General features: G+C 36.8%; 1 protein-coding gene and 2 long non-coding RNA genes across 5 annotated transcripts; 2 read left to right on the plus strand and 1 right to left on the minus strand.

Annotated features, from left to right (window-relative positions):
• The first annotated feature begins 4,319 nt into the window (after window positions 1–4,319).
• Window positions 4,320–5,635, plus strand: LOC148844561 (uncharacterized). Of its 2 annotated transcripts, XR_016102435.1 has the most exons (3): window positions 4,320–4,775; window positions 4,962–5,057; window positions 5,202–5,635. It is a non-coding gene; the product is annotated as an uncharacterized LOC148844561 (long non-coding RNA). The 2 variants fall into 2 exon arrangements; XR_016102434.1 differs by lacking the exon at window positions 4,962–5,057.
• A 1,858-nt stretch (window positions 5,636–7,493) lies between these two features.
• On the minus strand, window positions 7,494–10,476 carry LOC148844562 (transcription initiation factor TFIID subunit 7-like). The gene is made up of 5 exons (XM_088954198.1): window positions 10,464–10,476; window positions 8,715–8,893; window positions 8,509–8,628; window positions 8,351–8,422; window positions 7,494–8,022 (listed from the first exon to the last, which is right to left on the minus strand). Exons 1-5 carry the CDS (start codon window positions 10,474–10,476, stop codon window positions 7,873–7,875), a joined length of 534 nt encoding a protein of 177 aa, XP_088810324.1. The 3' UTR covers window positions 7,494–7,872.
• Window positions 10,477–11,457: 981 nt separating this feature from the next.
• On the plus strand, window positions 11,458–12,765 carry LOC148844563 (uncharacterized). 2 transcript variants are annotated; one of them, XR_016102544.1, is made up of 3 exons: window positions 11,458–11,913; window positions 12,104–12,199; window positions 12,344–12,765. It is a non-coding gene; the product is annotated as an uncharacterized LOC148844563 (long non-coding RNA). The 2 variants fall into 2 exon arrangements; XR_016102543.1 differs by lacking the exon at window positions 12,104–12,199.
• Window positions 12,766–14,272: the final 1,507 nt, after the last annotated feature.

Raw genomic sequence — 14,272 nt, forward strand, 5'->3', positions numbered from 1 at the left:
CTGCCAAATCGTATCCATTCCAAGCTCGCACCTGATTTCCTTAAATCGAGATGCAACCGCCATGAGATTGGAATTTTTTTTTTTAAATCTTATAACTCAATTGGATCATAATTCATAAATATCCATTGAATTAATTAGCGAGCCGATCCAACTCGCATCTTATTGAGGGTTGGCTCGTTAAATGTTTGGTCTCGGTTTGAAGATTATCCGGTCGGACCAAGCTTAATTGGAGTCAAGCCGATTTTAATATTCTTAATACCTGGTTCTAGTAGCTCAACGATTCTAATTGAGCTTTTAATAAAATAATAATATTATTTATAATATAAATAAACATTAAATTATTTAATATAAATAAATTAATTTACAGTCAAGTTTCAAAATATATTTTTTATTTATAATTTTTAATAACAATTTGAAATTGAATATAAAACTCAAAATTGGGTCAAATTCAAGTCGAATTTCAAGCTCGACCTGCAATTACATTTTTAGAAAATGCTTTGTGAATTGATAGTTATACTCCTGACTTTGTTTGTAAGGTGGGAGGATTAGTAATTTGTGATAAATGAATAAATAGAATCTTGATATATTTCTTATAGAGCGTTTTTTACATCGATTTCATATCTATCTGTTAATTATACATCGAAAAGATCTAAGTCGGTGTAAGGAGCATATCCCACTTCAATTAACCATTATTAAATGGAGAAAGGAGGCAGCTGGAGAATCCAACCGCAACTGCAATTGCAGAATGCATCATCGAAACATTAAACAAACGAAGAAAAAGAAAAGAAAGGAAACAGCTGTAAATTGCCAACCCCAAAAAACTACTCCCATCCATCCCATCCCATCTTATGATTCTGCTTTGATTTTTGTAAGGACCGAACTCCAAACGCGTCTTCTCTCCTGCGGCACCGACAGTTGTTGCAGTAGTCACTACCGTACTAATAAAGGTACACCCATCAATCTCTCAAAGTCAGATCTTTGAATACGTATTTGATGGTACGGTAAAGGTTGGTGGGCCAACCTCCTTCATTTGGATTGATAATGTCAGTTCGGATCCTTATCCAATTCAAATCCATCATCGTTGAATGCTAAAAATCATGCATTCGTGTATTGTGGGTCCCTTCCCTCTACTTTCTAATTAATTTATATCACCCACAATTCCGATATGCAGCTGGCTGGGGTCTCCATCCGATTTTCCACTAAGGTCCGTTTGGTTTACCGTTAAAATTTGAATTGAAATCAGAATTGGAAATGCTCCATTTTGATGGTCTGTCGGGTGACAGGAACCAGAATGGGAAATGAAGTTAAATTAGAATGAGATCTCATTTATAAGGGAGGAGGGAATGGTCATTCTCTCAAGTGGGGAACATCATTGCACGAGGAATAGGAATGGGATTTTAATTCCATCCAAATAAGCAATTGAAATTGGAATAGCCTATTTCGATTCCGATTCTATACCCCTGTTCCCACAAACCAAATGGGACTTAAGAATCCCAGCTCTCCAGGAAGATTGTAACGAGTTTAGATTGGTTGGAAACAAGTGGAAATGACTCGCTTGTGAAGGTGAATGGGTGACCCAAAGAACTTGCCCTCCAACTTCACTTGACTAAATAAAAATTATGCCCTATTTGTTTACCAATAAATTGGGGGCAAGGGAGGAAAGTTGATCAAATTTCTAGTGTTCTTTTATCAAAATGAGATCACATAAACTCAACTTTCCTTAAAGTATTTTTATGGCAAAGTCTTACCCTTTTTCATTGGGAGGGAAAAGTTGCCAAATTGATGAGATAAAAATACTCTTCGAACAAGTTTTTAAACACACCAAAGGTATAAGAATAAATATGATATCGAAGAAAATTTATCCATATAAGTTTTAACACTTACATGGTAAACACTTATCCAGATAAATAACTTATCGTTAGTCCCTGTTCATTTATCGGTACCCGAGCAAGTGATTCTTGGGTAAAAGTTGCCCGAATAACTTTCAGTGCTTGTGTTTGCTCATGCTTCTATACAGAGGTAGGAAAGGATTAACATTTTCGGCGGATAGATAAGCAATTCATCCATCCTCCAACAGAGTGTTGGTTACACAAATAATTGATACCTTCTGAAAATTCCTTAGAACCCATTGTAATAGCACGAGAATATGAGGAAGTTGGTCAATTTCCCAACTAACCAATTTACCCCCGAGATATCAGCAAATGATAGTCCCGGGGCCTTAAACGTAATGAATGAAACAACACAACCTGACAGTTTGTGGGTAGTGTTTTATAAAAGGGCAAGTTTCTTAAATTATCCTTACTGTTTAGCATAAGGTGTCAAGCTAAAGGTAAGAATTATTCAAGCACCTGAAGAAAATCCTGCTGGTATAAATGTATCACACAACAAATTTGCTAAACATCATTACCTCCATACCAACCTTTTCTGTTTCTCAAACAACCTTCTTAATTCTCTTTATTTAAGTGGATGTTTGATAACAATTGAAGTGGCAAACTGAAAAACTTATTGCTTTGTCTTTTGGTGAACAAATTTTTAAGGAGATTATGAGATCCTTAATGGCTGAAGCTGAAGTTAGATTACTATACCCTTGAATATTTCATTATTTAGTTGTTTATAAGTATTTATAGTTTAACCATTCTATCCATTATAAAACAAAGCAATAAGTTACAGTTCAGCAACTTCAGCTGTTATCAAACGGCCCCTTAGTCTGATTGTTTGAAGGCAAAAGGGAAGCTTCTGCAATGTGCAGTTGGCAAGCTTGCTTCCTGGATTGCTGTCAATCCAGCTTTTAATCAAGTGAATGTATTTCATGTTCTGAGAACAGACAGTCTGGTGTCTGTAATGGCGATTGTTTCAGCCATTCTTGGGCTGACTGCTGTTGTATTCTAGTTCTCTTTTTAATAAATTTACATTACCTTCTCGAAAAAAAAAAGGAAGCTTCTAGATCACCCCATGCTTACTGAATTAGGCATTACCCAATCTCTTTATTGCATGTTATGCAATATCTTGTCCTCATCTATGGATAACCTCTTCATCCAATATCCAATTTGGTTTTTTCTTTTTTTTTTTTTTTTGATAGATGAATATCCATTTGGTTTTGGATATTTAAGAATTATAATATCCATTTGTCAAGAAGTGTAGTCCAGTGTTTTCAACCTGCCGTTGATCCAGTCGGTCGAACCGTTCGAATCGTCACCCAACCAAGATTATGGGTCCGGTTCATTCAAGACCCGTCAGATTGTCAAAACTGTTGACTTGGTTAAGAACCATCCGACCCAGTCACCGGGTCGCAGGTTGCACACTCAACGTATGCAAAGTTACAAACTTTTGGAGGCCATAACTTTGCACTCCGATGTCCAATTGGGGTGATTTTTCTTTTTTTTTTTTTGGTAACTTTTCGAGATCTATGTGTCCCTATGGCACCTTGCCCCGCTATTTTCACACAAAAAAAAACATTTTTTGGCAAAGCTTTGGACTTTGAAAGTTTTCGCTTGGCACTTCTTCTATAAACGCCGCAAAGGCTTGGGCAGCTTGGGAAGCCCATAATCTGGCCCTCAACTTTAGCAACCAGCCAATTACTATTGAAGGGGACTCGAACATTGTTATATGTTGTCTCAAAGGGATGATCTCTTCTCCATGGAATCTTAGGAACATCATTTCAGGATGCTTGCAGATGAAGGAGAAAATGGATAGTGGTGAGACTTACAAGCACGTGTTTAGAGAGGCGAAGAGGTGGATTAGCTTGCTCATAGGGCGATGTCTTCTCCTAATCATGGTTTTTAAAACCGAACCGGTCAGGGCACCGTTTTCTAGTTTGGCAGTTCAATCATCTGGGTCGAGCGGTTTGACCCATAATGTCATAAATAAATAAAAAAATAAAAAAATAAATAAATACCATAGATATTTAAATAAAATACAAAAATACAAAGAAAAATACAGGAAAAAGAACATATGAAAAAAAATAAAAATAATAAAATACAAAAAAATACAGAAATTTTCCAAAAAAAATATGTAAGCAAGAATATGTAAGGGACTGGGATTCGAAAATCGAATTGGTTGGGATATTATTGGTATTTTATTTTTTGTTTTTTTATTTAAAACATTAAAAATAAAAATATTAACCCGCGAATTTCAGCAGTTTTTTTTACTTTTCAACGTTTTTTATCAAATTTCAGGTTTCTAGTAAAACCGGACCCAGGTGGTTAATCGGTTACCGGTTTTCCGGTCCGGTCCGGTTTTGAAAACCATGCTCCTAATGGTTTTGTTTCCTTTGATATTTGTGATCTTCTTAAATACCTTGGGCAAGTGGAGAGAGACCCAAAAGTGGTGGTGTCAACAGCACCCCTAGCATGAGGGGCACTATTTGCTACGCCACTCCTGAGTATGGTGGTGTTGGGAAGCTCTCTGAGAAGTGTGATGTCTATAGTTATGGAGTTCTGCCGTTGGTTCTGATAGCTGGTCGGCGGCCCCTCCAAAGTGAGCTGACCAGTTCATGTTCAAAGCTGAAGCAATAAAAGTCGTTTCTTTCACGGGTGGGCGTTGACGCGTACATGGTCCGAACTCGGAAGAATGCAGGATTCATGGGTTATGAAAGTGGGTGGGAGTGGGACCCTCAGTGGATATGCCTCAGTCCACAGTCCACAGGCCGGTCTCACTCCGACGATGACACGAAGTTTCTTTGTCTACTTGTACCTGTAGACCCACCGATCGATCATCCGTTGCAAAAGCGGAAATCTGGTTACGGAGAACAACAAAAGGTCAACCGTGTTACCAGGGTAATGTGGGCTTAGGCATTCTCTCTCTCTCTCCTAGACTCCCCTAGCCTAGGATTGATGATACACACCGAGTCAAATCATTTATGTCCTCCAAGTGTTTGTAAATTGGTCAGTTCATAGACAGCCTAGGCTCTCTCTCTCTCTCTATCTCTTATCTATTTATCTATCTATCTCTCTGGGTCACAGGGAAATTGAATAACCAATCTGGCAAAACCTGATTGCTTGCGGGAATTATGAAGAAAACTAGAGAACGCCATAGCTGCCCTGTTGACTTCATCCTATGTAGGATTTTTCTTGACTTTCAGACAAGTGGGGCACAGACACTTGATTTGTTTTTTCTTTAGTTTATCTTATTACTTGATTAGAAGCCCACGCACGCTTACAGCATTTTTGCCTATTATTTGTTTTTCTTTTAAATAAACACAGAAGGATGAGAAAGACAGCTTCATGAAGCTCATGGAGCAGCAGCAGCATCCCATTGGAGAGCCTGGAATACCTTGTGAAGCAAGTTGTATAGCAGAGAAAAGAAAACTGAAAAACATGAATCAAGCACGGGTCAGTCATGCTACAAGTTGGAATAAATATTGTGGAAAAGAAAATGAATGTGTTTGAATTGAAGCAAGAATGGAACTTCAAACTTCAAAGTGGTCTTTTCCTTGCACCCTTCTATGAGTAAATGCAGAAAGAGCCCCATTGATTTCTCCCCTCACAACAGAGAAATTCTCCTGCATTTCTTGTTTGTGTCTTTTAATTCATTTGTTCTCTTTCAGTTTGCATCCTTTACTTCCATGAAGGAAGTTGTTGACTTAAAATTTTTAATTGTTTCTGTCCAAATTATTCAACATGGACATACCATCTTACAGGCACTCCCAAACTATTATTAATTCAACCTAACACCCCTACTTTCTAGTGCCCAAGTCAAATGGCTTCCTGACCACAATATCCTAAAGTCAACCATGGATTAAAAATATCAGCAATGTTGGAAGTTTCAGTTCAGTTGGACCATCATAACTTCTTTAAATTGCAAAGAAAACGAAAGAAAAAGAAAATAATGCAGACTGTAGAGAGGGGTGGGACCAATTTTGCTGCTTCTCACTCTTTTTGGTTTCATTCTACTTTCTTTGAGTTTTAGAGAGGTCAAAGGGGATATAAAAAGAAAACGTCTTCCTATTTTAACTTAATTTTTCTTTCACTTTTGATTTCTTTTTCTTTTATTTTTCTGGTGGTAAACGTATATTGGTTTATTTGTCAGTCGAACAAAAATCACTAGATTTTTTCTTCCATTTTCTTCTTAACCAACCACAATGTGATATCTCTGACATAATATTTGCAAAATTGGGTGCAAAAATACCAATACATAGGAATGAGGTGCTAAAAATACAGCACCTTTATTTACAATTGGAATTAGATCATGAATCTAATTATAGTGCATTTTGAAATGGATTTATTTCTCAGTGGCTTATGTTTCGCATTTCACAAGGTGTATTTGTCATTAAAGACCCTAACCAAGTTAAAGATGTCAGTGTGATGTCACTTTATCACTGGTTCATTCATGTTTGAATCACTTATGTTTGAGTTTTTCTTTTTTTTTTTTTTTTTTTTTTTGGTAAATACTCATGTTTGAGTTATGTTGTAGCAATTTCCATAAAATGCACCATAAATTTTATCTTAGAGACTTAGATCATAGGGATTTCAAGTAAAATCATATTTCCTTTTTCTTTTAACAAACAGAAAGGAATTCATTCATTTTGAGCTGGATGCCATCACGTTGTGTTTGTGTTTGTGGAACTAACTTCTGATTCGGATATTATGCAAAACTTCATGGCTTCCAAACTGGCTACTGTTTTTGGTCTAACAAGAATGAATTTGTTTAGAAGAATCTATTGCCATTTCAGTGCTGCTCCAATTCAAATAGTGTGTCCTGCATATGTTATGGAATTATGGAAGATTCCCAATTCCAATGTAATTAGTTTTAGTGCATTCAAATGCCCCAATTAGGCTTTCAACATACATGAACATGAGCCGAATTAACAATGAATATGGTTTTAAATAAAATGGATTAAAGAGAGAGGATTCATGTAGCCAACCCCATATAGTTGGGACAAGGCATGGATGATGATGATGATGCTATGTCACTTTATAACAAATCCCATGATGCCTACATAAAACGAATGGACAGGATTTGAACACCCAAATGCGCTGTAAATGCCTCACTATACTTTGTTTATCATTTCATAATGGCACCTTTTCTTTTACCACTCATAATAGCTCCACTGATGTGTTCAATACCCAAAAATTGCACTTTGGGTTCACAGAATCAATTAAAGCCGTATGGTACCCCAAACAATTTGATAATTTAATATTATCATCACACACACACACACACACACATATATATATATATATATATATATATATATATATATATATATATATATATGTGTGTGTGTGTGTGTGTGATGATATTAAATTGTGGATTCACAGAATCACTATACTTCGTTTATCATTTCATAATGGCACCTTTTCTTTTACCATTCATAATAGCTCCATTGTGATGTGTTCAATACCCAAAAATTGCACTTTGGGTTCACAGAATCAATTAAAGCCGTATGGTACCTCAAACAATTTGACAATTTAATATTATCACACACGCACACACGCGCACACACACACACACACACACATATATATATATATATATATCTATGCTAATGACAATTGACACGCAATATTTGATTTATCAAAAAAATAACCTATTTAAAGTGCATACAAAAGGTACAACTACTCCCCTGCCAAGGAGAACTCTTATACACCAAAATGGCTAATTACAATAGATGATACAAAGGCAAACCAATTTCTTGGTTCCTGCTATAATGTGCAAAATACCTTGCAGTTCGATTGTTAAGTCCATCAAATGACCCTGCAGCCAGACCTCAACCAGCGATCAGAGGATAGATATCATAACAGTCATTGATTAATGATAATATTACTTTCATGCGTGGAGCCATTTGACTTGATCAAGTCGTGAGGTGAACCCAATTATTGTCTTTGTACACCATTGCTGATATATGCCAAGTACAAAATGTAGTTTTCTGCATCACATTGAATCATCAGAGTCGTCAGAATCACTTCTTTCCGGCTCGCCACCAGCTGTACCAGTCTCTGGAACATCTGGTTTTGTTGCAGGTTCAGGTGCAGCTTTTTCAGGTGCTTTTGGTGCATTCTCATCGCCATCTTCCACTTCAACATGTGAACTGCAATTACCAAGTCAAGGGAAAACACAACATATATGCACAAAAATACAGAGTACTTTCTGACTCGATATGCCTAGAAGTTTATTTTATCAATAAGATGAGCCTCAATATGCAGAGTTAAATAAATCAATTGTACACCCTCCCCCTACCTGAGAAATAGAATTCTGTAGTGTAAATGATACCCACTTCAATCATGAACCACCGTGTACAAATAACATAGATCTAAGAGTCCAGAACAGATTATGCCATGTGGTCCACCAATTCAAATTCTCCTTAGTAAACAAGTATTCCAGATGAAATTAGAGCCAAGAAACAAAGGATATCAACATTTTCCGCTGTTCCACCAGCCATAATGTTCACCAGATCTTTCTCGACCCGCTGCACAAGCTCAGGCTGCAAGCATGCCAATGCACATAAAACACTAATACTGCAAAATAAGGAAAGCAAGAGAATTATAAGGACGATTCCTAGTTTCTTACATTTAGATCAGGTTCCCTACGAAACCTTCGCCTTCGAGCATCTCTCATTGGAGGTGTAAGCCCATGTCTATACTCCACTCCATCTGGGGCAGGATCACCCTCTTCTCTTACCATAATTATCTGTCACAAACCCAGGATTCTAATTTATATGGTAGATCAAAGGTTGGGATTAACCATAAGAAAAGTATTAATGCCAGATTCTGCACCTGGCCAATGTCTGCAGTTTTGATGAGAACATTATCATCGTAAGTCTTGTATGACTCCACAATGCAAGGAAGATCCAAGAGAGCAGCAGGAAAATGGTCGTTACCAATTGCAAAAGTTCCATTCCTTCCATCCTCTGCAACATAAAAATACAAGGTACCAATGGGTATTAAAATCCTTTCTTCAACCAATAAAAAGAATATTCACTTCAGATGGCAACACACAATGAAAAAACTAAAATCAAGACAACATGTAATCAATTGGACCCAAGTTTTAGACTTCAGCTATAGTATTTCTTGGCAAGGGTAGCCAAAATGAAAGAAAAGAAATAAATAATTACGTAAAGGCAAAAAAATAGGTAAATAATATAAGTTGCCAGATAGGGCTATGAATTCTCATTTCTCTGTAAAATATAAATCTGATATTCTTTGGAACTTTTTGTCAGGTTTCTAATGAGATATCAAGATTTCAGTGGTTTCTTGTTATTTTAGACAGGCAGAAACCTAGGATGAAACCAAAATGTTAAGCCTTGCCCTCAATAAGGCACATTACTAATCCAAAAACCTTTAATAGCTTATTAGTTGACTGCACCCAAAAATAGGGAGCCAATGACTAACAAAGATGATCGCCAATTTCTTGTCCTTTGCATACATTGTGATCCATAAAATAGCACAATCCACCACCCTCTGATATCTTTAAAAGGTCCTTGTCCCCAAACAGAGGGCATGTTGTTAGCATAAGGTGTCAAGCTAAAGGTAAGAATTATTCAAGCACCTGAAGAAAATCCTGCTGGTATAAATGTATCACACAACAAATTTGCTAAACATCATTACCTCCATACCAACCTTTTCTGTTTCTCAAACAACCTTCTTAATTCTCTTTATTTAAGTGGATGTTTGATAACAATTGAAGTGGCAAACTGAAAAACTTATTGCTTTGTCTTTTGGTGAACAAATTTTTAAGGAGATTATGAGATCCTTAATGGCTGAAGCTGAAGTTAGATTACTATACCCTTGAATATTTCATTATTTAGTTGTTTATAAGTATTTATAGTTTAACCATTCTATCCATTATAAAACAAAGCAATAAGTTACAGTTCAGCAACTTCAGCTGTTATCAAACGGCCCCTTAGTCTGATTGTTTGAAGGCAAAAGGGAAGCTTCTGCAATGTGCAGTTGGCAAGCTTGCTTCCTGGATTGCTGTCAATCCAGCTTTTAATCAAGTGAATGTATTTCATGTTCTGAGAACAGACAGTCTGGTGTCTGTAATGGCGATTGTTTCAGCCATTCTTGGGCTGACTGCTGTTGTATTCTAGTTCTCTTTTTAATAAATTTACATTACCTTCTCGAAAAAAAAAAGGAAGCTTCTAGATCACCCCATGCTTACTGAATTAGGCATTACCCAATCTCTTTATTGCATGTTATGCAATATCTTGTCCTCATCTATGGATAACCTCTTCATCCAATATCCAATTTGGTTTTTTCTTTTTTTTTTTTTTTTGATAGATGAATATCCATTTGGTTTTGGATATTTAAGAATTATAATATCCATTTGTCAAGAAGTGTAGTCCAGTGTTTTCAACCTGCCGTTGATCCAGTCGGTCGAACCGTTCGAATCGTCACCCAACCAAGATTATGGGTCCGGTTCATTCAAGACCCGTCAGATTGTCAAAACTGTTGACTTGGTTAAGAACCATCCGACCCAGTCACCGGGTCGCAGGTTGCACACTCAACGTATGCAAAGTTACAAACTTTTGGAGGCCATAACTTTGCACTCCGATGTCCAATTGGGGTGATTTTTCTTTTTTTTTTTTTGGTAACTTTTCGAGATCTATGTGTCCCTATGGCACCTTGCCCCGCTATTTTCACACAAAAAAAAACATTTTTTGGCAAAGCTTTGGACTTTGAAAGTTTTCGCTTGGCACTTCTTCTATAAACGCCGCAAAGGCTTGGGCAGCTTGGGAAGCCCATAATCTGGCCCTCAACTTTAGCAACCAGCCAATTACTATTGAAGGGGACTCGAACATTGTTATATGTTGTCTCAAAGGGATGATCTCTTCTCCATGGAATCTTAGGAACATCATTTCAGGATGCTTGCAGATGAAGGAGAAAATGGATAGTGGTGAGACTTACAAGCACGTGTTTAGAGAGGCGAAGAGGTGGATTAGCTTGCTCATAGGGCGATGTCTTCTCCTAATCATGGTTTTTAAAACCGAACCGGTCAGGGCACCGTTTTCTAGTTTGGCAGTTCAATCATCTGGGTCGAGCGGTTTGACCCATAATGTCATAAATAAATAAAAAAATAAAAAAATAAATAAATACCATAGATATTTAAATAAAATACAAAAATACAAAGAAAAATACAGGAAAAAGAACATATGAAAAAAAATAAAAATAATAAAATACAAAAAAATACAGAAATTTTCCAAAAAAAATATGTAAGCAAGAATATGTAAGGGACTGGGATTCGAAAATCGAATTGGTTGGGATATTATTGGTATTTTATTTTTTGTTTTTTTATTTAAAACATTAAAAATAAAAATATTAACCCGCGAATTTCAGCAGTTTTTTTTACTTTTCAACGTTTTTTATCAAATTTCAGGTTTCTAGTAAAACCGGACCCAGGTGGTTAATCGGTTACCGGTTTTCCGGTCCGGTCCGGTTTTGAAAACCATGCTCCTAATGGTTTTGTTTCCTTTGATATTTGTGATCTTCTTAAATACCTTGGGCAAGTGGAGAGAGACCCAAAAGTGGTGGTGTCAACAGCACCCCTAGCATGAGGGGCACTATTTGCTACGCCACTCCTGAGTATGGTGGTGTTGGGAAGCTCTCTGAGAAGTGTGATGTCTATAGTTATGGAGTTCTGCCGTTGGTTCTGATAGCTGGTCGGCGGCCCCTCCAAAGTGAGCTGACCAGTTCATGTTCAAAGCTGAAGCAATAAAAGTCGTTTCTTTCACGGGTGGGCGTTGACGCGTACATGGTCCGAACTCGGAAGAATGCAGGATTCATGGGTTATGAAAGTGGGTGGGAGTGGGACCCTCAGTGGATATGCCTCAGTCCACAGTCCACAGGCCGGTCTCACTCCGACGATGACACGAAGTTTCTTTGTCTACTTGTACCTGTAGACCCACCGATCGATCATCCGTTGCAAAAGCGGAAATCTGGTTACGGAGAACAACAAAAGGTCAACCGTGTTACCAGGGTAATGTGGGCTTAGGCATTCTCTCTCTCTCTCCTAGACTCCCCTAGCCTAGGATTGATGATACACACCGAGTCAAATCATTTATGTCCTCCAAGTGTTTGTAAATTGGTCAGTTCATAGACAGCCTAGGCTCTCTCTCTCTCTCTCTCTATCTCTTATCTATTTATCTATCTATCTCTCTGGGTCACAGGGAAATTGAATAACCAATCTGGCAAAACCTGATTGCTTGCGGGAATTATGAAGAAAACTAGAGAACGCCATAGCTGCCCTGTTGACTTCATCCTATGTAGGATTTTTCTTGACTTTCAGACAAGTGGGGCACAGACACTTGATTTGTTTTTTCTTTAGTTTATCTTATTACTTGATTAGAAGCCCACGCACGCTTACAGCATTTTTGCCTATTATTTGTTTTTCTTTTAAATAAACACAGAAGGATGAGAAAGACAGCTTCATGAAGCTCATGGAGCAGCAGCAGCATCCCATTGGAGAGCCTGGAATACCTTGTGAAGCAAGTTGTATAGCAGAGAAAAGAAAACTGAAAAACATGAATCAAGCACGGGTCAGTCATGCTACAAGTTGGAATAAATATTGTGGAAAAGAAAATGAATGTGTTTGAATTGAAGCAAGAATGGAACTTCAAACTTCAAAGTGGTCTTTTCCTTGCACCCTTCTATGAGTAAATGCAGAAAGAGCCCCATTGATTTCTCCCCTCACAACAGAGAAATTCTCCTGCATTTCTTGTTTGTGTCTTTTAATTCATTTGTTCTCTTTCAGTTTGCATCCTTTACTTCCATGAAGGAAGTTGTTGACTTAAAATTTTTAATTGTTTCTGTCCAAATTATTCAACATGGACATACCATCTTACAGGCACTCCCAAACTATTATTAATTCAACCTAACACCCCTACTTTCTAGTGCCCAAGTCAAATGGCTTCCTGACCACAATATCCTAAAGTCAACCATGGATTAAAAATATCAGCAATGTTGGAAGTTTCAGTTCAGTTGGACCATCATAACTTCTTTAAATTGCAAAGAAAACGAAAGAAAAAGAAAATAATGCAGACTGTAGAGAGGGGTGGGACCAATTTTGCTGCTTCTCACTCTTTTTGGTTTCATTCTACTTTCTTTGAGTTTTAGAGAGGTCAAAGGGGATATAAAAAGAAAACGTCTTCCTATTTTAACTTAATTTTTCTTTCACTTTTGATTTCTTTTTCTTTTATTTTTCTGGTGGTAAACGTATATTGGTTTATTTGTCAGTCGAACAAAAATCACTAGATTTTTTCTTCCATTTTCTTCTTAACCAACCACAATGTGATATCTCTGACATAATATTTGCAAAATTGGGTGCAAAAATACCAATACATAGGAATGAGGTGCTAAAAATACAGCACCTTTATTTACAATTGGAATTAGATCATGAATCTAATTATAGTGCATTTTGAAATGGATTTATTTCTCAGTGGCTTATGTTTCGCATTTCACAAGGTGTATTTGTCATTAAAGACCCTAACCAAGTTAAAGATGTCAGTGTGATGTCACTTTATCACTGGTTCATTCATGTTTGAATCACTTATGTTTGAGTTTTTCTTTTTTTTTTTTTTTTTTTTTTTGGTAAATACTCATGTTTGAGTTATGTTGTAGCAATTTCCATAAAATGCACCATAAATTTTATCTTAGAGACTTAGATCATAGGGATTTCAAGTAAAATCATATTTCCTTTTTCTTTTAACAAACAGAAAGGAATTCATTCATTTTGAGCTGGATGCCATCACGTTGTGTTTGTGTTTGTGGAACTAACTTCTGATTCGGATATTATGCAAAACTTCATGGCTTCCAAACTGGCTACTGTTTTTGGTCTAACAAGAATGAATTTGTTTAGAAGAATCTATTGCCATTTCAGTGCTGCTCCAATTCAAATAGTGTGTCCTGCATATGTTATGGAATTATGGAAGATTCCCAATTCCAATGTAATTAGTTTTAGTGCATTCAAATGCCCCAATTAGGCTTTCAACATACATGAACATGAGCCGAATTAACAATGAATATGGTTTTAAATAAAATGGATTAAAGAGAGAGGATTCATGTAGCCAACCCCATATAGTTGGGACAAGGCATGGATGATGATGATGATGCTATGTCACTTTATAACAAATCCCATGATGCCTACATAAAACGAATGGACAGGATTTGAACACCCAAATGCGCTGTAAATGCCTCACTATACTTTGTTTATCATTTCATAATGGCACCTTTTCTTTTACCACTCATAATAGCTCCACTGATGTGTTCAATACCCAAAAATTGCACTTTGGGTTCACAGAATCAATTAAAGCCGTATGGTACCCCAAACAATTTGATAA

The sequence above is a fragment of the Nelumbo lutea genome, chromosome 7 (genome assembly GCF_056320005.1).
Source record: "Nelumbo lutea isolate HS-2025 chromosome 7, American lotus-T2T, whole genome shotgun sequence".
Taxonomy (NCBI): domain Eukaryota; kingdom Viridiplantae; phylum Streptophyta; class Magnoliopsida; order Proteales; family Nelumbonaceae; genus Nelumbo; species Nelumbo lutea.

Bases quoted from the DNA above. Each gene is read 5' to 3' on its own strand.
- LOC148844562 (XM_088954198.1), bottom strand. The intron at 8,423-8,508 runs GTAAGAAACTAG...GCATGCTTGCAG, and splicing joins GTAGGGAACCTGATCTAAAT to CCTGAGCTTGTGCAGCGGGT. The intron at 8,023-8,350 runs ATCCTTTGTTTC...TGCAGTTCACAT, and splicing joins GAACAGCGGAAAATGTTGAT to GTTGAAGTGGAAGATGGCGA.